This window comes from Kogia breviceps, chromosome 5, assembly GCF_026419965.1.
Source record: "Kogia breviceps isolate mKogBre1 chromosome 5, mKogBre1 haplotype 1, whole genome shotgun sequence".
NCBI classification, from domain to species: Eukaryota; Metazoa; Chordata; class Mammalia; order Artiodactyla; family Physeteridae; genus Kogia; species Kogia breviceps.
In genome coordinates this window covers 83,455,255-83,480,613 of record NC_081314.1, presented here as the reverse complement: position 1 = coordinate 83,480,613, position 25,359 = coordinate 83,455,255, and the positions used below count along the sequence as shown (strand labels likewise).

Genomic DNA, 25,359 nt, shown 5'->3' with positions numbered 1-25,359 from the left:
CTTGGATACATTTATTATCGTGATTGTAGAGATGGTTTCACAGGGGTATACATATGTCAAGATTTATCAAATTAAATACTTTATATGTCAGTTGAACCTCAAAGAGTTATATTTTAAAAGAGAACTAGGCACCTGAAGGGCAGGGAGCAGTGTATTCTGGGCAGAATTAACAGCTTATAAGAAGGTTCTAAGGTGATTAAGGACTTTAACTATCTTCTAGAAATAGAAGGTCAGGGAGGCTTGGGGTGTGGTGATTGAAAGTGGGTTAAGATTTTGATGTCTAGATGAGCAGGGACAAGATCATTTCTAAAGCAATTATAAGAAATTCTGTTTTGAGCAAGAAAATGATGTGCTTTGATTTATATCTAAAAAATGTTATCCACACTGCTGAATGAAGAAAATATTGTGGGCCAAAAAGAATGAAAGCTAGTATACCAGTTGGGAGGCCAATATTATACTCCAGGCAGGAAATGAAGGTAGCTTTGGCCAGGGTGATAGCACTGTTGTTGGAGAAAAAAGATAGATGCAAGAATCACTTACAGAGCTACTAATTATAATTCAATTTGGGAGATCAGAAAGTGGAATCAAAGATTATTTCCAAATTTGGGCTTGAGCCAATGACTGTCATGATATTATTTACAAAGATGAAGAAGCTAGGGTTGGGGCACAGTATGTTGGTAGGGAATAGAGTTCGGTTTTAGACATGTTAAATTTTGGTGTGTATTGTTTATCCAAGTAAGACGTTAAGTGGACAGGTAAACAAATCTGAATATCAGGGCTGTAATTTAGTATGTAATGGCATGGGAATGAAGTTATGCAGGCGTGGAGGGAGCAGAAGAAGGGAAGAGGGGGCTGGTGGATAAAGAAACAGGAACTTCAACATTTAATTTCCAAAGGAAGAAGAGTAACTGGCAGAGGACTTGCCAGAGAGAAGAGGAGAAATGAGAAGACTATTGCAGAAGCCAAATTAAAGGGGAGTGTGTTTCAAGAAGTGGTCAACCACATCAAATGCTACAGATAGAATAAGTAGGGTAAGCTTAGAAAAGGGTCTAGTGGGTGCTGTGCTGTGAAGGTTATTAGTGACTCTCTAAAAAGTAGTTTTGAAAAATATTGGGATAGAAGCCACAATTATATTAGACTAAGTAGTGGCAAGTGAGGAAACAGCACAAGTAAATAACTCTTTTGAGATGTTTGGTTATGAAGGGGTGCCAAAAAATAGGTCAATACCTGCATTGGAATGAAGTGTTAAAAGAAGGATTTTTTTTCATTTTAGATAAAGAGCATATTTTTTTAAATTTATTTTTATTTTTTTTGCGGTATGCGGGCCTCTCACTGTTGTGGCCTCTCCCGTTGCGGAGCACAGGCTCCGGACGCGCAGGCCTAGCGGCCATGGCTCACGGGCTTAGTTGCTCTGTGGCATGTGGGATCTTCCCGGACCAGGGCACGAACCCGTGTCTCCTGCATCGGCAGGCGGATTCTCAACCACTGCGCCACCAGGGAAGCCCAAAGAGCATATTTTAAAGTTGATGTGAATATTGAATGATCCGTAGAGAAAGAGAGATTGGTGGTAGGGGACAGAGGGAATAATAACTAAAGAAGCAAAATCCTTCAGAAAGTTATGGGAGAGGAAATCAGAGCATATGTACAAAGATTAGTGTTTAATAGGAAGTTTTCTCTATTGTAATAGAGAGGTACATAAAAGAAAAGGAGAAAGCTACAGAATCAGAGGGATCAGTTATAAAATGTATGATTTGGTTGAGAAATGAAACAAGTGATTTTTATATCTCTATTTTTCAGTTCTGTATTTTAATAGGTTTCCTTTCTTTTTGAAATCAGTTTTACAGTGTTTTCTTACTCCAAACTTTGTATTGAAAAGCACACTGATCTGTAGTTAGTAGGTAAAATATAAGGTTCTATCTTTGAATTCTAAAAAATGAACAAAGAAATTAAAAATAGGGGAGATATTACTTAGTAATATATGTGAGTTTTCTAGAGTTTAGTTTAACAGTAATTTCAATGTGACTCGAACAAATAAAACAGCTAATATAACTTAGGGCAGTGGTTCTCAACCCGGCATGATTTTGTCCCCCAGAGGATATTTGGCAATGTCTGGAAACATTTTTTGTTGTCACAATTGGGGGGAGGAGTGCTCTACTGGCATCTAGTGGGTAGAAGCCATAGATGCTGATAAACATCCTACAATATATCACCCCACAACAAAAAAATTATCTGGCTAAAATGTCAATCAAATTTGAAAGCATTGAGACCAGAGAAGTTTATATGGTAAATGGTAATTTGGTAATAACATTCCCAAAGTGTAGACTATTTATATATGTGAAGACATTTGTACATTGGGTATTAGTCTCCTAAAGAATATTGGTATTTTATTTAACATTCACAAGTTGCTACTTCAAATACGATATTGATTAAATTATCCATTAAGACACATTATAGGTATATATTCTTAGAAATCTTTAAAAAATGTTGATATAATTCAGTGTATCCAAGGGGGTTTTGTCTTCTGATATTCAATTATTTATTTACCACAAAATATCTCTATTTGATCTTAACCGGGATTTACTATTTTCTAATGAATCACTGTACAAATCTTCCAAATTTAGTTGTCAATTTGCTTTACTTTATCCATATATCAGACATAACTTTCTTCACATAATCTTTGGGAAATCTCACCATTGAGTGTTCAATATATTATGAGGAAAAGCACAATTATTTGGCATTACCCTGAGCACTTCAGTGAATACCTACTAGTGTCAGTAATGGATTAACCAGTTTACCTGGTTTCCATTCCTTTGTTCCACATGCCTTCAACACAGCTTTAACAGTATTTCCAAGAGATTAGATATAAAAGTGGAGGGGCTTTCCATTTCCAGATAGGATGTTGAAAGATATAAAAATTCTTCATCCCCATGGTAACAATGATGACACAACACTAATAAAATCCTGTGATAACAATGATAAAATTAAAATTATACTTTTCTATGAGGCTTCTGAAGAGTGGTGGATTCAAAGAAGCCTTGATTAACTGAATTCCAGAGAGATAAGAGCCATTCATAGATAAGCAGAAAACCGTAGCTGCTTTTATACCTGGGGCAAGTGACTGAGCTGGACACAGGTCAGGAAAGGAATGGGCCTTCTATGGATGGACAAACTGCAAAGAATAGGAACAACTATAGGTTTAATGACTATCTGGACTGAACTGTTGAATGGGAATCTGAAATAGCTCTAAACACAAAATTATTCAGTTTGGCAATTCTCTGCCAACTAACCCCACCACTCTCAGAATTTTTCTGAGAAAGTGGCAGCAAATGAGAAAGCACAGAGAATTTATGCAGTCTCAAAGTGCTTGCATTCAGGGGTTATTGTAGAATTTGACCCAAGCTGAATTAAACTATCTGAAACTGAATCTCAACCCTCTTTCTGCACAAATACTGGGAAAATTAGGAATCAGCCCCTTGAGGAAGGGTTAGGGAAGTTTGAGTGTTGGATTGAGGAGCAAAGAGATTTTGAAGGGAAATCTAACTAATTAAAGCTGCAGACCAGCCCTAGTTCAATTCAGTGCTGTGTAGAATCTGATTGATTAGCACTTCACTTGAGTTGTCTAAGGACAAAAATTGGTAAGGCTATAAAAAACTTAAGCAACTCTCTTAACCAGATTGACCTAACAGACATAAATAGACACCTACACCACACTAATGAAAATGTGCATTTTTTTCATTAGACGTGGAATATTCACAAATATAGACTGAGTCATGAAACAATAAAGAATTAAAATCAAGCAGAGTAAGTTCTCTGATCATAAAAGAAATTAAATTAGAAATCAGTAACAGAAATGTCTTAAAATCCCCAAATATTTGAAAATTAAGAATAGCTCATGTTTTAAAAAAGAAATCACAAGGGAATTTTTAAAATATTTTTAACTTAGTGAAAGTATAAACATAAAATATCAAAATCTGTGATGTTGAGATGTTACTAAATTAGTGCCTAATGGAAAATTTAGAACATTAGAAGCTTTAATTAGAAAAAAGATCTCAGATCAGTAATCTAATAGCTCTACCAATATCAGACAAAATAGATTTTAAATCAAAAAATTTCACTAAAGAGGGACAATTTTAAATGATAAAATGGTCAATATATCAAAAAGATATAACAATTATATGCACCTGACAACAGAGCTACAAAGTACATGAAGCAATATCTGACAGAATCAAAGGGATACACAATTCAACAATAATTATTGGTAATTTTAATACTCCACTTTTAAATATAATATGAGAACTAGGCAGAAGGCCAAGGAGGAAATAGAAGACTTGAACAATGCCATGTGTAAGACCTGTACACTCAAATCTACAGAAAGAAAATGTTTAAACATTATTTAAATGGAGGAGATACCATCTTTGTGGGTTGGAAGACTCAATAGTTTTAAGATATTTATTCTACCAAATTATCTATAGATTTATCACAACTCAATAATAATCTAGCATATCTTTTTAGAGAAATTGACGAACTGATTTTAAAATGTATGTAGAAATGCAAAGAATCTAGAATAACTAAAACACTTTTGCAAAAGAACAAAGTTGGAAGATTTCACTTCCTGATTACAAGCTGTAATATAAACCTGCATTAATTAGATAATGTGGTAGCCAAAAAAAAAAGACAAATAGACCAATGATTACAGAATAGAGAGAGAATCCAGAAATTGACCCACACATACATGGTCAATTTATTTTTGACTAAGGCCCTAACACAAATCAATGAGGAAAGAAAATCTTTTTAACAAATAATCATGAACAACTGGGCAAATAGATAGGGGGAAAATGGACCTTAATCCCTACCTCACACCATAATCAAAATTAACTTGAGATGAATTATAGTCCTGAAAATGAAAGCTAAAGATTTTAAAAGTTTCTTGAGAAAACAAAGAGTGATGTTTTCATTACCATTGGGTAGGCAATGATTACTGATACAGGAATAAAAAAAAAACTCAAAAGAAAAGAAAAAATCAATAAATTGCCCTTAAGGTAAATTAATCTTTTGCTCATCAAAAGACATCTTATTGTCACCAAGAAAATGGAAAGTTAAGTCACAAATGGAAGACATTATTCGCAATACCTACTTCCGACAAAAGACTCTTAAGCAAAATATATAAAGAATTATATTGAAGATTTGGCACTACTCAGTTCTGTAACCTTAAATAGTTTAAACTCTCTGAACTTACAGTTTCTTATTTATAAAACGTAAGGGTTCAGATAGAGTGTGACAATGGTCATTTTCTAAAATTCTATGATTTTTTTTAACCTACAGCAAGTTTATTGGTACAAATTATATAAAGAAGGAGGTGGTGGAAAGGAATATGAATAAAGATGGTTTGGGTAATTGACAATGGCTCTTAAGTACCCCTGGGTATGAGGATTTACATTAAAGTAGAAACTCTGAATATTTATTTACAAAGAAAAAATATGAAACTCTCCAATAAGGGTAGGAAAATCCTAAGGATATTTTGTGAATGCCACAGGAATGCAGACTGGCAGATAGTGGGAATTACAAAATGTTTATTAATCTATTGTGCCTATCCTTATATTTTTCAGGAAAGTGACAATAGAATATAAGAAATATTAGAAATGAGGAAAAAATAGTGCTTATAAGAAGGAATTTGATACCATTGAACAAATCATTTAGTATTTACTATACAATACTGCATTTTTATAAATAGGTATAATATTTAAAATTTGTTATATCTCCTTGAAGGGCTTTTAAAAAGCCAATAACCGTTTCTCTTGGAAGTGGAATATTTGATTAGATCTTTTAAAAAACCCCTTCTACTTCATGTTTTTCTTGGTCTATTTTCAGATGAAACTACATCACTTACTAAAATAGTTACTTCCTATGAAAAAATAAGAAAAGGAATTTTATATCTTTCCACCATCATATTCAATTACCCTTTATATATCAGTTATTTATTGCTTATTTTTTCCTATGTCATTGTTAAATTTTTCAAAATAATTGTCATAACATAAACATAGAAAAGGTCTCACAGGGGAAAAATAAAACCTTTTAAAACTTATAGGAATTAATAAGAATTATCTATGAAATTTTAGCAAATTCTCTCATTTTTTGTCATTTCATTTTCAGGTTTAATTGAGCTGAATGACAGTCCAGTTCCCCTGGAACTTGAGCGTTGCAAGTCTCCCACTTCAGGTAAACATGAGTGGTATTTTTCAATCTTCTGAAGATTACTTCACTGCAGTAATCTACTGCTTTATCTTCATAATTCTTGAGAAATTCATAATTTTGGTAATTAGGTGTAATTTCATTTTGAAATTTAACCATAAGCAAATTCTGTTCCAAAATAAAATAGAAATAAATGTCTTAAAATATTTATTGCTCCCCCCAAATTAAGATCAGAGGTATGAATGTAATACTTTTAAAAACATTTTAAAGGAAGTTATTTTGCAGATATATTAATAATGCTAAGTAAAAATTGTAATATTATACAGAAACTGCCTCATAGCTAGAGCTGAATTAGTGGGAAATATATACAGTAGGTGCAGTAACATATGAAACCATCCCTCTGGATCATAGTTTTGAAACATGTATATTCATTGGCAAAAGAAAAATGATAATATATGTTGTGAGCCCATTATATTAAAAATATGAGTATAAAGGTTCTTAGGAATAAGTTTTTAAGGTCTGTGGAAAAAAAGGGTATAGTACAAATTGTTGGGTGTTAGCATTGTGAATAATTTGCTTTTTAAAAATTTTTTATTTACCTGATTTTTCTATAATATATACATAGTAATGTGTAAATTTTTAACCACCAAAAAATTAGATATATCTTTGACATTGAATTGTAGATCTGTTTTCATAGAGTATCAAAAAATTATTTTTAAATTTAAATTATTTTATTTAAATATTTTATTTTTAACTTATGCAAATTTATAAACATTTAGTTATCTCTTTATAAAGCAATGAATTTTGACTTTTAGAAATTCAGCTGGAATTGTGACGTTCTTCAATCTAGTTCCTTAAGAGTTGTTAGTTGTTTATTGTTATTCTTCAGGAATGTAGGCTGAATAGAATCTAGTTGTGTCCTGTGTAAATTTCTGTTTTAATCATATCCATTTAATCCTTATTTTACTGCTTTCATGTTAAGCATGGTCTCATACATTTACCCTTTCTTTTGCTTTCCCATAGGCACCATCCTAATATAGGTATTATTACACCATACCTAGAATATTACAAAATTATTCTAATAGGTATCTCTATTTTCCATCTCTCCCTCTTAGAATTCATTTTGCATATCATGTTGCAAAATTAATCTCCTTAAAATATTACTTTGATATTTTCACGTGTCAGAAATCAATTAAAATATAATTTAATATCCTATATCAAATTCAATTAATTTAACCTCACTTTAAATTCTCATCCATAATCTAAATTTGAATAGTAATATATTTATTAGGTTCTAATATCAAAAAGAAATGGAATTAAAAATATTTTCCTCCCATCTTTCCCCATACATTTTTCTACTCTCTTGAAAAAAATAAACATTATTGGTAGTTTCTTTTTTATCCTTCTAGGCAATTTGTGTTTGTAAACAAACCAAAAAGAAACAGACTTTTGCCTTCTGTTTTGTACAAAAGTAGTATATTATGCACTTCGTTGTACTTGGCTTGTGTCACTTTACAGTGTATCTTGCTTTCCATTTCATTACATATTTTCTTATTCTTATTTACATTTATATGATATTGGATTACATGTGTGTACTATATTTAATCATTTTACCAATTAAAGGACACTTAGTTTAGTACCAGTCTATTGCTATGTCAAACAATGCCACAGTGACTAACCTTGGTACATTCCTCACTTTAAATGTGTACAGTTATATCTATCAGATAAATTCCTAAAATTGAAGTCGCTTGATCAAAGCGTATACACCTGTTTAATCTTTATAGATACTCCCCAACTGCTCCTCTTGGGGTTTGCAACAGTTCTCTCTCCTTCTAGCAATAACATGAAAATATTGGTTATCAAATTTTTTTATCTTTGCGAGTCTATTTGGTAAAAAGAATATGTCAATGCAGTTTCAGCTTACCTCTCACATATTATAAGTGATGTTGAACACCCTTTTATATATTTAAGAGTTCTTTAAATATTTTTTGTAAATTATCTATTCATATACTTTGCCCATTTTCTATAGGGTTGTTCATTCTTTTTAAATTAGTCCTCTTCATAAGTTAAGAAGATTTTCCCCTTATGACATGAGATCCAAATATTTTTCTCAATTTTAACTTTGCTTGTAGTATATCTTGCCTTAGAGCAGTTTTTTTCTAATCATTGATCTTTTCTTTTAAGGACTTCTTTATGCCCAACAATTTAAGTACTATTGGTTATCTACTTTTTAACATTTTAGTAGAATTCCCCTGTCATTTATAGTTACTTATCCTGTATATTTGTACTTTCTCTGAAAATTTTTTTCATTATGGAACGTTTCTAAAAATATACAATACACATATGAAAAGACTGAGAGCCTTTCTTTAATTAGGGTAACTAAATTGATCTATTTTGCTGTTTAAACCCAAACAGTGGTTTTACTGGGGTTTTTTAATTTGTTTTTTAGCTTACTGATTTCTGCTTTATCTTTATTAGTCTCCTCTGTTTTCCTTCATTTTACTTTTTCCTTTTTCACCTTTTTGTGGTAGATGCTTAATTCATTTATATTTATTTTTTTTTACATATTGATAAAACAAGGCTAAATTTCTCTTTGAACTCTGTTTTAACATGTAATAGCTTTTGATATATTACGATTGCATTAACAGAATTTTCTATGTAGTAAACAGTTTGTTTATATTTCTTTGACCCAAGAGTTATTTAATGTAAATGTATGTCATTAGGTAGCCATAAGTTTTAACTTATTAATCATGTTATTTAAGTCTCTCATGTCATTACTTATATTTTGATTACTTGTCAAAGATGGGGAAAAAGTAAATTAAAATATTGTATTAATCATGTGTTTCTGTCTATTTTTCCTTGTATCTGTTTATTTTTTAAAATATTCATGTGTAAATATTTGAAGATATATCCACAAAAAATACATTCTTTACCATTAATCACCATCGTTCATTTCATATGTGTCCTTTACCTGAATTCACCTTGTTTGCTATTAATACCACAATTCTTGCTTTTATTTGTAATTTCTTTTTGTATTCCTTGGCCTTACCTCTTTTGAGGTAAACTTTTTTTAAACTGAGGTGCAATATGTAAACCTCAAAGTGCATAATTCTTAAGAGTTCAGGTAGACTAGTTTTTACAAATGAATACACCAAGTAAACTTACCCAGATCAAGATATGGAATGTTACTGGAACCCCAGACACCTCCCTTATGCCCCTCTCAGCCACTAACCCCCACAAAGTTACCCGCTTTTCTGACTTTTATCATCATAGATTAGTTTTGTGGGTTTTGGACTCTCAGATGAATGGAATCATTCAGTATTTACTTTTAATTTTTGCTTATTTTGTTCAACATTATGTGTAGGATATTCATCTATGTTGCTGAATGATTTTTATTGATGTGTAATGTTCCATTATATGAATATATCTCAATTTATTTATGCAGTTTATTGCTGAACATTTAGGTGGTTTTCAATTGGGGGCTATTATAAGTAAAGCTGTTATGACCAATCTTGTCTAATTTTTAATACAAACATAACTCATTTCTGTGTTACATGTATCTGGGAGTGAGTTTTGAGGTCATAGCGTATGCATATGTTCAGCTGTTCAGCTTCAAGAAATACTACCAAGTTTTCTAAAGTGGTTGCACCAATTTTACTTCCATTAATGGTGTATAAAAGTTCTTTTTGTTCCACATACTTGCCAATTTTCTTTTTTCAATTTCTTCCATTACTTCCATTATGGTGAAAGTAATGGAAGAAATTACTTCCATTAACGATATATAAAAGTTCTATTTGTTCCACATACTTGCCAATTTTCTTTTTTCAGTTTCAGTCATTCTGGAGTGTATATAGTGGTGCTGTCTTGTTGTAGAATTAAATTGCAATGCATATCCCTGATGTCTAATGATTTTGATGAACTTTTACATTTATTGACTTTTTTAATATCCTCTTTTATAAGATATTCAAATATTTTACTCATTATTATGTTGCCAACTTTCTTTGAAATATAAGAAATTCTGCGTATGTATGAAGATAGGTAGATACATACATACAAAGAAGTACTTTTGTTGGATGTATATAGTGCAAAATATCTTTTCCCATTCTGTGCCTTGCCTTTTACTCTCTTAAAGGTGGTCTTTTGATGAGCAGAAGTTTTTAATGCTAATGTTATTCAATTGATCAATACTTTCTTTTATTGTTAGTGCTTTATGTGCTTTGTTTTATTTTTAAGAAAATTTTTGCCCACCCCAAGTTCATAAAATTATTTCCCTATCTTCTAGGAGGCTTATTGTCTTACCTTCAGTTTTAAGTTCAAGTTCCATTTGAAATGTATTTCTGTGTCTAATGTGAGGAAAGAGTCAAGGTTTATTACTTTCATTTAGGTATCCAGTTGACAAGGATCATTTATGATAAAACTATCATTTCCCCCACTACACTAAAATGGTACTTTTGCCACAAATTAGTGTACTCTACCATGTATGTGCATGTTTCTAGACTTTATGTTCTATTTCATTTGCGTGTTTACCATTAATCTGATTCCACACTGTTTTAATTGCTGTAGCTTTATAGTATTGCTGGTAGCATAGGTCCAATTATGTTTTTGTAGTTTTTTTTCAAGAACGCTATAGCTATTTTAGGTCTTTTGTTTTCATATAACTTTTAGAAAAAACTTGTCAGTTTGCACACAAACAAATATGCTTGGATAGTGATTGCAATTTCATTTCATCTATAGATCAGTTGGTCAGAAATGACATTCAACAATGAATTTTCCACTTGGTATCTCTCCATTTATGTGTCTTCTTTACTTTCAGTAATATTTTTAATTTTCTTTGTAGAGGACTTATACATCTTTCATTAGCTTTATTACTCAGTATTTGATATTTTTATGTTGTAAATTTTTAAATATCTTTTTATTATTTTTATGGCTAGAATATAAAAATAATTTTTGTATATTGACCTCATGTCCAGAAAATTTGATAAACTTATTTCAGTAATTTGTCAATTCTTTTAGATTATCTATGTATCCAATTATGCTCCCCCCTGTTAAAATGACAATTCCATTTCTTCTTTCTAAAGGAAGAAATTAGCTAGGACCTCCAAAGCAATGCTGAATAGATGTGGTGTTAGCAGATATCTTATTTTTCCAGTCACAGGTATGAGTCTTTCAAGATTTCAGAGTTAATTATAAGGAATATCTCTGAGTAAAAGAGGTCATAAATTAGGAAAGCCAGAAACCGATAATCATTTTATAATTCCGCTTTCCTACATGGATCTTAAACTCCCTTTTAGCCCAATAAACCACAAGTAATATAGGGTGAAGTTTATTAATATTTTATTAAATTAAATATTAATAGAATAATAATTCTAATTAATAGAATAACTATTAAATATTTCCTTTAGGATGATGAGAGAGACAGGAGTAGGAATTGGGAGCTGAAAGGGTCCCAGTGCGCCAAACAGAATGCTGATGTTCTCAGCTTCCAAGATAACAATCATTTCATATTATTCATTCACCCAACTATCTAACAAGTATTTACAATATCTACAGTTAGAGTGATATTATGATATCCACTGAGAGTAAACTAATGAACAAAATTAACATACCCCATGCCAAATGGAACTGACAGTCTATCTTTAGAAACCAACATTAAAGCAATAGTTATACAAATTGTTATTATTTTTCCTTAAAGCTGTGTAACCATTTTTCACTCACCAGGCAAGCTTGTGCAGTTTGTGCACTGCATAAACATACATCCCAAGGGGGGGAGCAGAAGCTAACATGAGCCCTAGCTCCACTTACCTGGAACACAACTGCAGTCCCCTAAAGGAAACAGCCGCTTTTTCTTTGGCCCAAGAAACTAACCAAGCCTTCAACTGTAGGGTTATGTCTGCCCACAAGGTGTGCATTTTTCTAATTTGTCCTACTTGAAGGTTTGCCTTTAAAAGTCATTTTCCCAATTTAACATCATTTTCTAGGTTAGCATTAGGTCCTAATACTGCTGCTACCTATGCAGCTATCCATCCTCATGATTCTCACTGTTCACAATATACAACAGACTTATAATGCTACCAAATTCAAGTGAAGACTATGGTGATAGAAATATTTATTCTTAAAAATACTTTTATTGAAAAATATCACAGAAACTAATGTCACAAAATACTAAAAAAGAAGTAATCTACTCTGTTGTTCTCAAACCTGAGTTAGAACTAGGTCTCATAGCCTAGTTTGAATGCTGCTTCTTTGTGATTCTACATGTCTAGAACCCCATTACATCCTCCAAAGAAGAATGCCTCTTCTTTCCAAAGAGTCCTCTGTTGAGGCAGTACCAAAATACTCAGGTAAAGGCACAAAACAGACACCCTTCCAAATAAGTATCATGAAATTCACCTCTAAGGTAAAAATACTTGGTTTACTTGGGCTAAAAATTACATGCCAATAGATTTTATTCCCTTCCTTTAGGACTTTCTACCAGAACTCCTGAGGCAGCACCAGGCTTTTATAGGAATGAAATACCAGCTGTGAGACAGAGGAATCAAGTACATCACTTGCCAGGTGAAAGTGAAAATCTCTTTTATGAACAAAGAAGTTATTCATATCTCCATAATTTTCTACTTCACAATTTGTCTCAAAACCTTTATTCTTATTTGTTGTACTGAAAACACAGGTCCCTCACGGTGAATGAAGACTAATTTCCCTAAAGCAATGGTTAAAACTATAGACACCAACTTCATGAGATATGAAGCAAGAATTCCTAAGGCTTTTGACATTTGCCATAGAATTTAGATAGTGGTGGGTTTTTCTTTACTGTAAACCTGGATAATTTCATCAGGCCTATAAGAAAATAATGGCGTGGCCAACAGATAATTCAGGGAAAACCTAAGAGCCAAAAAGTAGTTTTGTAAAAATTCTCCTTAACTCTTCATGATACAATTAAATATTTTCTGTGATCAGAAACAACTATGATTATCATGGAAACTCCAAAGAATCACCTCAAAGGGGCAATGCTCTCTCAAAAATAGTGAGCAGAAAAAAGGTCCTGTAAATTTTATGCAAATTCATTGAATATTTGATGCTGCTCATAGGGACCAAATAAGACTCAAACACAAGTCGTACAGCTTTCTTAAATTAGGCATTCATTACAAAATAGTTGTGACTAGATTTACAACTTTAACAAGCATAAATTATCAATGTTCTAGACCACAAGTAAAGTCAGTGACTAAGGAACCTAAAATAATTGTAACCCACAATTTTCCAAGACAGCAGTTTCTTTTTTTTTCCTTGTGTAATACAACACCCCTGTGATATGCCTTTTTTCTTATGAAAAAAACTGAAGCTAGAATCCCAACTGAGTTTTATTTGGTTGTAAAGCCTAAGCTTTTCCCCTGATTTTCATTAATAAATTGAGAACAAAAAATATGGGAATTACAAAAAATAATCACAATTGGAATTATATGACATCCGGTCAGTGGAGACAAGATGGTGGAATAGAAGGATGTGCACACACCCCTTCTTACAAAAACACCAAAATAATAACTGCTGAACAATCAACAACAAAAAATGCTGGAAAATACCAAAAATGATCCCCTAGATCCTACAAGACAAAGAAGCCACAGTGAGACAGTAGGAGGGGCACAATCGTGATAAATCCCATACCCACCATGTGGTCAGTCCACAAACTGGAAAATAATTATACCACAGAAGCTCTCCCACAGGAGTAAAAGTCTGAGTCCCACATCAGGCTCCCCAGCCTGTGGTTCTGGCAATGGAAGGAAGAGCCCACAGAGAATCTGGCTTTGAAGGGCAGTGGAGTTTGATTGCAGGAATTCCACAGGACTGGGGGAAACAAAAACACCACTCTTGGAGGCACATGCAAGGGCTTGTGTGCAGCAGGACCAGGAAAAAAAGAAGTTGCCTCATAAGAGGCTGGGGCAGACTTACCTACTACTATTGGGGGGTCTCCTGTGGAGGTGTGGGGGGGGAAGCTGTGGCTCACTGCAAGGACAAAAACACTGGTGGGAACTCATTGGTGTGATCCCTCCTGGAAGCCATCATTTCCTCTCGAAGATCTGGCCCCACCCAACACCCTGTAGGCTCCAGTGTGGGGACACCTCAGGCCAAACAACCTACAGGGCAGGAACTCAGCCCCACACATCAGCCAACAGGCTACTTAAAGTCTTCTGAGCACACAGCTGCCCGATAAACACATCCCCTGACATGGCCCTGCCCTCCAGAGGGAAAAGACCCAGCTCCAGCCACCAGTGGGCAGGAAGCAGTCCCTCCCATCATGAAGCCTTCATAAGCCTCTTAGACAGCCTCATCCCCCAGGGGGCAGACAACAGAAGCAAAAAGAACTACAACCCCACAGCCTGCAGAATGGAAACCACAATCACAGGAAATTAGACAACATGAGACATCAGAGGAATATGTCCCAGATGAAGGAAGAAGATAAAAACCCCAGAAGAACAACTAAATGAAGTGGAGATAGGCAATCTACCTGAAAAACAATTCAGAGTAATGATATTAAAGGTGATCCAAGATCTCAGAAAATGAATGGAGGCACAGATCAAAAAGATACAAGAAATGTTTAACAAAGACCTAGAAGAACTAAAGAACAAACAAACAGGTGAACAATATGATAAGTGAAATACAAAATACACTGGAAGGAATCAATAGCAGAATAAGTGAGGCAGAAGAATGGATAAGTTAACTGGAAGACAGAATGGTGGAAATCACTGCTACAGAACAGAATAAAGAAAAAAGAAATGAAGACAGTCTAAGAGTCCTCTGGGACAATATAAAATGCACCAACATTCACATTATAGGAGTCCCAGAAGGAGGAGAGAGAGAGAAAGGACCTGAGAAAACATTTGAAGAGATAATAGCTGAAAAATTCCCTAACATGGGAAAGGAAACAGTCACCCAAGTCTAGGAAGCACAGAGAGTCCCAGGCAGGATAAACCCAAGAAGGAACATGCAGAGACACACAGTAATCAAATTGAAAAAATTAAAGACAAAAAATACTAAAAGCAACAAGAGAAAAATCAACAAATAATATACAAGGGAACTCCCATAAGGTTATCAGCTGATTTTTCAGCAGAAATTCTGCAGGCCAGAAGGGGTTGGCAAGATACATTTAAAGTGATGAAAGGGAAAAACCTACAACCAAGAATACTCTACCCAGCAAGGTTCTCATTCAGATTTGATGGAGAAGTCAAAAGATTTACAGACAAGCAAAAGCTAAGAAAATTCAGCACTACCAGACCAGCTTTACAAAAAAACGATAAAGGAACTTCTCTAGGTGGAAAAGAAAAGGCCACAATTAAAAACAAGAAAATTACAAAGGGAAAAGCTCTCTGGTAAAGGCCAACATACAGTAAAGATAGGAAATCATCCACATACAAATATGAATTCAAAACCAGCAACTGTGAGAAGAGGAGAGTACAAATGCAGGATATTGGAAATGCATTTAAAATGAAAAGATCATCAACTTAAAACAATCTTCTTTATATAGAGAGTGCTACATCAAAACCTTATGTTAACCACAAATCGAAAATCTACAAAGATACACAAAAAGCAATCCAAACACAACATGAAAGATATTCATCAAATCACAAGAGAAGAGAACAAAACAGGAAGAAAAAAGACCTTCAAAAACAAATCCAAAACAATTTAAAAAATGGCAATAAGAATATGTATATCAATAATTACCTTACACATAAACAGATTAAATGCCCCAACCAAAAGACAGAGTGGCTGAATAGATACAAAAACAAGACCCGTATATGTGCTCTCTACAAGAGAACCACTTCAGATCTAGGGACACATACAGCCTGAAAGTGAGGGGATGGAAAAAGGTATTCCACGCAAATGGAAATCAAAAGAAAGCTGGAGTAGCAATACTCATATCAGAGAAAACAGACTTTGAAATAAAGACTGTTACAAGAGACAAAGACACTACATAATGATCAAGGAATCAATCCAAGAAGAAGACAAAATTGTAAAGATTTATGCACCCAACATAGGAGCATCTCAATATATAAGGCAAACACTAACAGCCATAAAAGGAGAAACCGACAATAACACAATAACAATGGGGGACTTTAAAACCCCACTTTCCTCCATGGAAAGATCATCCAGACAGAAGATCAGTAAGGAAACACAGGCCTTTATTGATATTTTTAGACCATTCCTTCCCAAAACAAGAGAATACACATTCTTCTCAAGCGCACATGGAACATTCTGAAGGATAGATCACATGCTAGGCCACAAAGTGAGCCTCGGAAAATTTAAGAAAATTTAAATCATATCAAGCATTTGCCAATCACAACACTATGAGATTAGAAATCAACTATGAGAAAAAAAACTGTAAAAAGACACAAATACTTGGAGGATAAACAATATGCTACTAAACAACCAATGGCTCACTGAAGAAATCAAAAAGGAAATAAAAAATACCTAGAGACAAATGAAAACAAAAGCACAATGATCCAAAACCTATGAGGTGCAGCAAAAGCAGTTCTAAGAGGAAAGTTTATAGCAATACAGTCTTACCACAGGAAACAAGAAAATCTCAAATAAACAAGTTAACCTTACAACTAAAGCAACTAGAGAAACAAGAAACAACAAAACCCAAAGTTAGTAGAAGGAAAGAAATCATAAAGCTCAAAGAGGAAATAAATGAAATAGAGACAAAGAAAACAATAGCAAAGATCAATGAAACTAAAATCTGGTTCTTTGAAAAGGTAAACAATATTGATAAACCTTTAGCCAGAATCATCAAGAAAAAAAGGGAGAGGGCTCAAATCAATAAAATTAGGAATGAAAAAGGAGAAGTTACAATGGACACCACAGAAATACAAAGCATCATCAGAGACTACTACTATCAACTCTATGCCAATAAAATGGACAACCTAGAAGAAATGGACAAACTCTTAGAAAGGTACAACCTTCCAAGACTGAACCAGGAAGAAATTGAAAAAATGAACAGACCAATCACAATTACTGAAATTGAAACTGTGATTTTAAAACTCCCAACAAAAGTCCACAACCAGATGGCTTCACAGGCGAATTCTATCAAACATTTAGAGAAGAGGTAACACCTATCCTTCTGAAACTCTTCCAAAAAATTGCAGAGGAAGGAACACTACCAAACTCATTCTATGAGGCCACCGTCACCCTGATACCAAAACCAGACAAAGATATCACAAGAAAACTACAGGCCAATGTCGCTGATCAACATAGATGCAAAAATCCTGAACAAAGTACTAGCAAACCGAATCCAACAATACAATAAAAAGATCATACACCATGATCAAGTGGGATTTATCCCAGGGATGCAAGGATTCTTCAGTATCTTCAAATCAATCACTGTGATACACCACATCAACAAATTGAAGAATAAAAACCATGATCATCTCAATAGATGCAGAAAAAGCTTTTGACAAAATTCAACACTGATTTATGGTAAAAGCTCTCCAGAAAGTGGGCACACAGGGAACATACCTCAACATAATAAAGGCCATATATGACAAACCTACAGATAACATCATACTCAATGGTGAAAAGCTGAAAGCATTTCCTCTGAGATCAGGAACAAGACAAGAATGTCCACTGTTGCCACTTTTATACAACATAGTTTTGGAAGTCCTAGCCATGGCAGTCAGAGAAAAAAAAGAAATAAAAGAATACAAATTGGAAAAGAAGTAAAACTGTCACTGTTTGCAGATGACATGATAGTATACATAGAAAATCCTAAAGATGCTACCAGAAAACTACTAGATTTCATCAATGAATTTGGTAGTTGCAGGATACAAAATTAATACACAGAAATCTGTTGCATTTCTATACACTAACAACAAAAGATCAGAAAGAGAAATTAAGGAAACAATCCCATTTACCATTGCATCAAAAAGAATAAAATAACTAGGAATAAACCTACCTAAGGAAGCAAAAGACCTCTATCCTGACAACTATAAGATGCTAATTAAAGAAATCAAAGATGACACAAACAGGATGAAAAGATATACCATGTTCTTAGATTGGAAGAATCAATACTGTCAAAATGACCATACTATAGATTCAATGCAATCCCTATCAAATTACCAATGGCATTTTTCACAGAACTAGAATTAAAAATTTCACAATTTGTATGGAGACACAAAAGACCACGAAGAGCCAAAGCACTCTTGAGAAAGAAAAATGGAGCTGGAAGAATAAGGCTCCCTGACTTCAGACTATACTACAAAGCTACAGCCATCAAAACAGTATGGAACTGGCACAAAAACAGAAATATAGATCAGTGAAATAGATAGAAAGCCTAGAAATAAACCTAGCACCTATGGTGAATTAATCTATGACAAAGGAGGCAAGACTATACAATGGAGAAAAGACAGTCTCTTCAATAAATTGTGCTGGGAAAACTGGACAGCTACATGTACAAGAATGAAATTAGAACATTCTTTAACACCATACACAAAGATTAAAGACCTATATATAAGGCCTGATACTATAAAACTCTTAGAAGAAAACAATTGAAGAACACTGACATAAATCACAGCAATATATTTTCAATCCATCTCCTAGCATAATGGAAATAAAAACAAAAATAAACAAGTGGGAACTAATTAAACTCAAAAGCTTTTGCACAGCAAAGGAAACCATAAACAAGACAAAAAGACAACCCTCAGAATGGGAGAAAATATTTGCAAACAAAGCAACTGACAGGGGATTAATCTCCAAAATCTAAAAACAGCGCATACAGCTCAATATCAAAAAACAAACAGTCTAATAAAAAAATGGCCATAAGACCTAAATAGACATTTCTCCAAAGAAGACATTCAGATGGCCAAGAGGCACATGAAAAGATGCTCAACACTGCTAATTATTAGAGAAATGCAAATCAAATTGCAATGAGATATTACTGCACACCAGTCAGAGCAGCCATCATTAAAAAGTCTACAAACAATAAATGCTGGAGAGGGTGTGGAGAAAAGGGAACCCTCCTACACTGTTGGTGGGAATGTAAATTGGTACAGCCACTATGGAGGACAGTATGGAGGTTCCTTTACAAACTAAAAATAGAGCTACCATATGACGCAGCAATCCTACTCCTGGGTATATATCTGGAGAAAACCATGGTTTGAAAGGATACATGCACTCCAATGTTCATTGCAGCACTGTTTACAATAGCCAAGACATGGAAGCAACCTAAATGTCCATTGACAGATAAATGGATAAAGAAGCTGTGATACACTTATACTATGGAATGTTACTCAGCCATTAAAAAGAATGAAACAATGCACTTTGCAGCAACATGGATGGACCTGGAGCTTATCATACTAAGTGAAGTAAGTCAGACAGAGAAAGACAATGATCATATGATACCACTTTTATGAGGAATCTAAAAAAATGATATAAATGAACTTATTTACAAAACAGAAACAGACTCACAGACTTGGAGGATGGACTTGTGGTTGCCGGGGGGGGGGGAATGGGAGGGGATGGATTGGGAGTTTGGGATTGACATATACACACTACTATGTGTTGAACAGATGGCCAACGGGGACCTGCTATGTAGTGAAGGGAGCTCTGCTCAATATTCTGTGGTGGCCTAGAGGGGAAAGGAATTTGAAAAGGAATAAATACACGTACATCTATGGCTGAGTCACTTTGCTGTACACAGGCTGATGCATCATTGTTAATCAACTATATCCCAATATAAAATAAAAAATTTTTAAAGAGCTGAAAAAAATAAAAACCAAGCATTAATGACATCCAAGCAGAGAGAAGCTGCTAAATTATGAAGAGACAATGTTTTAACAAAAAAATTAAAAAGAACTGAGAGATATTTTTCATGAAACATCAGAAACACAGTTTACCATTTAAGTTCCAGGAAAACCTGGTTTTGAAAGTAATTTTTAGTTTTTATAATTTATATAATCAAATTATCACAATCTGAATTTATTAAACCTTGTTTGCTAAAAACAGTAATCAACATTGGTATAGTACTTTAAAGTACTTAAGGTATTTTTCATGGGTATTATCATAATTAGTCCTATAGCAATCCTGTAAGGTTGGTATAGCTCTCATTTTATATGAGTGGAGAATTATGGCTAAGAAAAATAATTCTATAACTTGCCCAAGTTTATCCTGCTAGTACATGGCTTAGCTGGAACCAACCTAATCTTTAGACCTCAAGTTCCTCTCACTCCACAAATTATTTGGCCTCCTTTTGTATGCTTTCAAAAAGATATGTTGAAGAACCTAGTTCTCTCTAGGAGTTTATAATTCAAGATAGACAAGAACAGAAATAAAGTTTCATGATCAGTTACCATTTGCTCATATGGAGCTTATCATATGACACTAACATTCGCTCATATGACACTAACAAAAAGTCACTGATTCACTAACATCATTTAGATAGAAATGTAATACATATTTTAGGTGGCAAGAAAACTAGAATAATGACATTAAAATTTTGTAGGCTGGGGCTAATTCTAATAAATATACCTCTTTGCCTGGCTATATCTTAACCACTTATGAAAAAACGGGGGGTGGGAAATAGCAACAAAATTAGAGGTGTGTAGGTCTTTCAGGACACCACCATGGCATGGTAACTCCAAAATATTTGTGTGTGTGTGTGTGTATGTGTGTGTGTGTGTTTTAACTACACTTGCACACACACACATATATGTATGCATATACATGTATATTTATGTGTATATATATATATATACATACATATGTACACACACACACACCAGGTGTTTTTGTCCTATCTTCGTTTCTAGCATAAGGAAGATAGAGACAAATGAAATTAATTAACTGACTGGTTGGAATATAGTAATGAATCAATAGGTAGGTAAACTTTACAAACATTTTAATCTAAACAACTTTTTATTTTAATTTAGTGTTAGGTTTATTTATTTTATAGAAGATGTCTAGGATACACAGTTGGTATCTTTTATGTCAGGAAGATTGTATTGCTTAGTGCAAAGGGCATAGCTTTGGAGTCTTAGAAATTTGACCTTACCCTACCTCTTCTACCATTATAACTTTAGCCAAGTTTCTTAATCTTAACTGTGTGCTAGTGCCCAGAACATAGATTCTCAATAATATACAATAGTGGTTATATTATAAAAGCAATGAGGAACTCCCATGGCCTAAAGAGACTGAACTTATTCTCCTTGACCATTCTAAATTTCCAATTAATAGTTGTAGCTTAGGCTTAAAGTAGAAATCCTTCATGGGAAATAAAAAAGTCAATCCAGTTGTTTTTAATCAACAAACAGCTTATTTGAGTTAGAAACTTCTAACCTAGCTTTTTATGTTATTTGCCATTAAAGTAGTAGCCATATTCAGACTGATTGAGGGTTCATCTGTGTTCCTAAAATTTTGATTCAAATGTGTAATCAAGGATTTGAATAAAAACTTATTTGAAGCCAATACGACATTCCTCTGATAAGCCAGACTGCACTATTTATTTACTTTAAATTGAATCAGGACTTAGGAAAAAGGCATATGAATATACAGGCAATGATACAGTCAAGATATACTGAAGCCTCCTAGGCAAAACCCTGTTGTAATACCTGAACTTCTGTTTATATTTAGGGCTGAGCATATGACCTCATGCTGGCATAAGCTATGGTGAACCATCAAAGTACCATGCCTCATTACTGTATATGAACCTGAATTTGGGAGGCAGATAATCTAGGAGTAGAGATGAATAGTTTTGCAAAGGTTTATAATCTGGTGCTATTGTAGGGCTTGGCCGTCACCAAATCTTTAGGCCTGAATTTATAAATATTAATATGTATTTTGCCACCAGCTAATCCTTTTACTCATTTGCATCATCTTTGGTCTCTTATGACATCCTACCTAACAATTTCTAGGTGATTCATAAGGTGATAGATGTGGTTAGGTAAGTGAATAACACTATCTATGGGGATGCTTTCCTTCAAATTTTTTAAAACTCAGATTTAGTGCCATGTAATTTACGTTAGAATAAAATTCACCTTTTTAAATGTAGTTATTCATTTTCTTTCCTTTGTTTTTAATTTTTTTCATTTTCAAAAATGTAAGCCACAACATGTTAAAGTAGCAAGAATTTCCTGACAATTCTCCCAGAATCTAACAGGACTAGGATAAGAAATCAAACTGTTCTAATACTTGCTGCAGCAATATTCCCTGCCCCGCAGCTGGATTACCGTATGGTACTGTTTTCTGTATTACTGTCTGTGAGCCAAAACAGGCAGCTTTTCAAGGTGTTGAGGGATTGAGCAGAGGAAAGAAATAATGGTACCATATGCAACTGGAGGCATTATCAAACATGCTGTATTTAATACTAGACACTAGATTGCAAAAAGGACATGTTGTCCAGGTAAGTCATTTTTGATACAGAATACCACAGAATGACAAGCTTTCTTGCCAACTAAGTTTAATAATGAATATAATACCTAATATTATTTACAACACCATGTTAAGTACTTTACACATATTTCTTTAATACTGACAAGATCCCTTTGAAGTAGGGACTAATTATCAAACCCATTCTACAAAGGAAGAGAAACAATCATCCTGAGATTTAAGTAACTACTAGACCAGGGTCACTCAGCTGGCAAATGTTTGAGTTATGGTTTGACTTCAGCTATGGTTTTGATCACTGGGCTTCATTTCGCCAGACCCTAGGAAACTTACCTTGGAGAAAAGCAGAAGTCTTTGTGGAGCTTTACAGAAGGGAAAAAAAACATATCTATTCTCTTCTAGTAGGAGCATTACTATCCTTGTACCTATCAACTTCTCTTCCTAATTAGAAAATGGAAGATCAAAGACAGATATGAAAAAAATATTGCTCAAAAGGAACCAAAAAAGTACCTGTTAACATATATATATGTATATATAATCATAATCACCTTAAAATGCTCAGCAACATAATATATATATCAACCTTAACAACTAAGGACAACATGGCATCTCTTTAATGGAAAATCTGAGATGCGTCGCAGGACGTACTTTTTTGTGGAAGGGTCCTGAGTGAAAGTCCCATAGGTTGGTTAAAGTTTATAAAACAGTAAAACATTATTTCTCAAAATGTGATCTATCTGCCAACCTCTTTTATTAGTATTGCCTGCAACGCTTATTAAAATACAGATTCCTGCTGACCAAATGAGAGTACCTAGAGATGGCCCGTAATGCTTTAAGAACTCCAGTTCTTAGCATTTGTGAGAGCAAAAATGAGTTACTCTTTTTTTTTTTTTTTTATTGTGCCAGAGGTTAGAACTGGAACAAACTAGTAAATGGTAAAGGAAAGTAGTTTGAGCTCAAATGGAAGGAAATTTTATAGCAATTATAGCAACCCAAAATTCGATTTTTTTTTATACTTTGAAGGTTTCTATCACAAACAGGTATGATGTCAAGAATGTTGTAAGAGAATACTTGCATTGAGTAGGATATTGGACTATGTGACCTTAAAGATTCCTTTGAGCCAGGATTCTCCACCTCTCTTAGTGCAGTGTGCTAAGACAATGAGTAATGTGAAGTTTCTATTTCCCATTTTCTCCTCTTTGGCTAACAATATGAAATGATAGTGGTATGTACGCTTTTGCTAGGTAACAGTAAAAATGAAGAAATTCAGAGAGCTGCATTCCCAAGGGCACATTGCAAAGGTTAATATGTACTGTTTTCATTCAGTTTATTTCCAGGACTGCTTGCTTCTTCTTCCCTCTTGCCTTACTCATCTTCCAACCCAAATTCCTCAAATGTTAATGTGTAACATATTCTTTTACCACTTGAAACATGCTTTCTGTCTGTTTAGCCCTCTTCAGAATAACCCTTCACCCCTACCTTCTGACTTTACTGTTTTCTTTAAACTTTCATTCAGCAAACACTTATTGTACATCTATTCTATGCTAATTAGGTATTGGGAATACAATCCCCATCGCTAGAGAACTCAAAGTTTCAGGATTTTAGTCGATAGTAGACAGAGTAAAGAAAATCAGGTATAATAAAATATGTTATAAAAGATGTGTACAAGGTACTATAAAAGTTAAGATAATGGCACCAAATGAAGCCTTAAGTCTGAGGCTGCCTTCAAGGAGGTGGTGATTTTTCAGCTGTCTTAAAGAATGAGTAGGAGTTTACTAGTAGCTGGACAAGTGAAGATTTTTCTGTGCATAAATAACAGACACCTGTTATTAACATTGTTATTAAAGAAGTTTGCCAATCAATCCCACCATCTAATTGCTCCCTTTTTCTCCTCCAGTTATACAATTGAGGATGGGGTTTGTGGCGGGCCCCCAATTTTTAGGTAGGAGGCAGTCTACAGGAAACCAAGAAGGTTGGTGGTGAAGTGGAGGGGATATCCCAAAAAGTGGAGCAGATTTGAGAGCCAGAGTAAATTAGATACTAGACTAATTGAAAGGAGCTGTTTGACCTCTTTCTGAAAGCATCTTTGTAATCCATTTTTGAATTTATATTATATAGATATGTTGAAATACCCTATTTAAAAACAAAATAGAAACAATTAAAAAGATAAATTCTGAAACAAATCCTTACATTATAAAGAATTAGTTCCTATTTTAAAAATTAAGTGAAAGATTTAAAATAGTAACATCCCACTTCCTCAGTCTGTCTGCATTGTGAATCAATTTACAAAATATACTTTATTTGCAACCTGTTCTGGCATAATTATTACATATATTTATTTAGTTTGCCATATTTTTATATAAATACAATCTTTTTGTTGTGCTGCTGATTCTAAACCCAAATTGCTCAAATTTGATTTGATTTCTCCTTAATATAATTATTTAATGTCTTTTTTATAGAGACAACTGCCTGTTGCTATTATTTTTATTAGAACGATAATGCTTAGATTTCCTTAAATAAGTAGTTTAGCATGGCATATTGTAGTTAGCAAGCTACAGCCCACAGGCCAAATCCAGCTTGCAAACTATTTTGGTATGACTTGTGAATTAAGAATGGGTTTTTAATTTTTAAATGGTTGGAAAAAAAATCAAAAGATGAGTAATATTTCATGACACACAAAAAGTATATTTAGGTTTTATAAAATGTATTCCAATAATTCCAGCTGAAATATTAGATAGTATCAAAGATGTTATTTGACAGATGGGAAGATTAAGCTGCAAATTGATAAAGGGATTTTTATAAAAC

At 33.6% G+C, this 25,359-nt stretch overlaps 1 protein-coding gene across 22 annotated transcripts in view; it reads left to right on the top strand.

Annotated features, from left to right (window-relative positions):
• Positions 1-25,359, top strand: part of STXBP5L (syntaxin binding protein 5L) — a 422,914-nt gene that overhangs the window by 338,984 nt on the left and 58,571 nt on the right. For 12 of the 22 annotated variants that reach the window (XM_067034508.1, XM_067034500.1, XM_067034501.1 and 9 more), the window contains 2 exons: positions 6,151-6,216; positions 12,652-12,744. The exons of 2 other annotated variants lie outside the window; for them this stretch is intronic. In XM_067034508.1, the coding sequence (XP_066890609.1) occupies positions 6,151-6,216; positions 12,652-12,744 (159 nt within the window). The remainder of the gene's footprint in view (positions 1-6,150; positions 6,217-12,651; positions 12,745-25,359) is intronic. 8 more of the 22 variants (XM_067034516.1, XM_067034515.1, XM_067034513.1 and 5 more) reach the window with 1 other exon arrangement.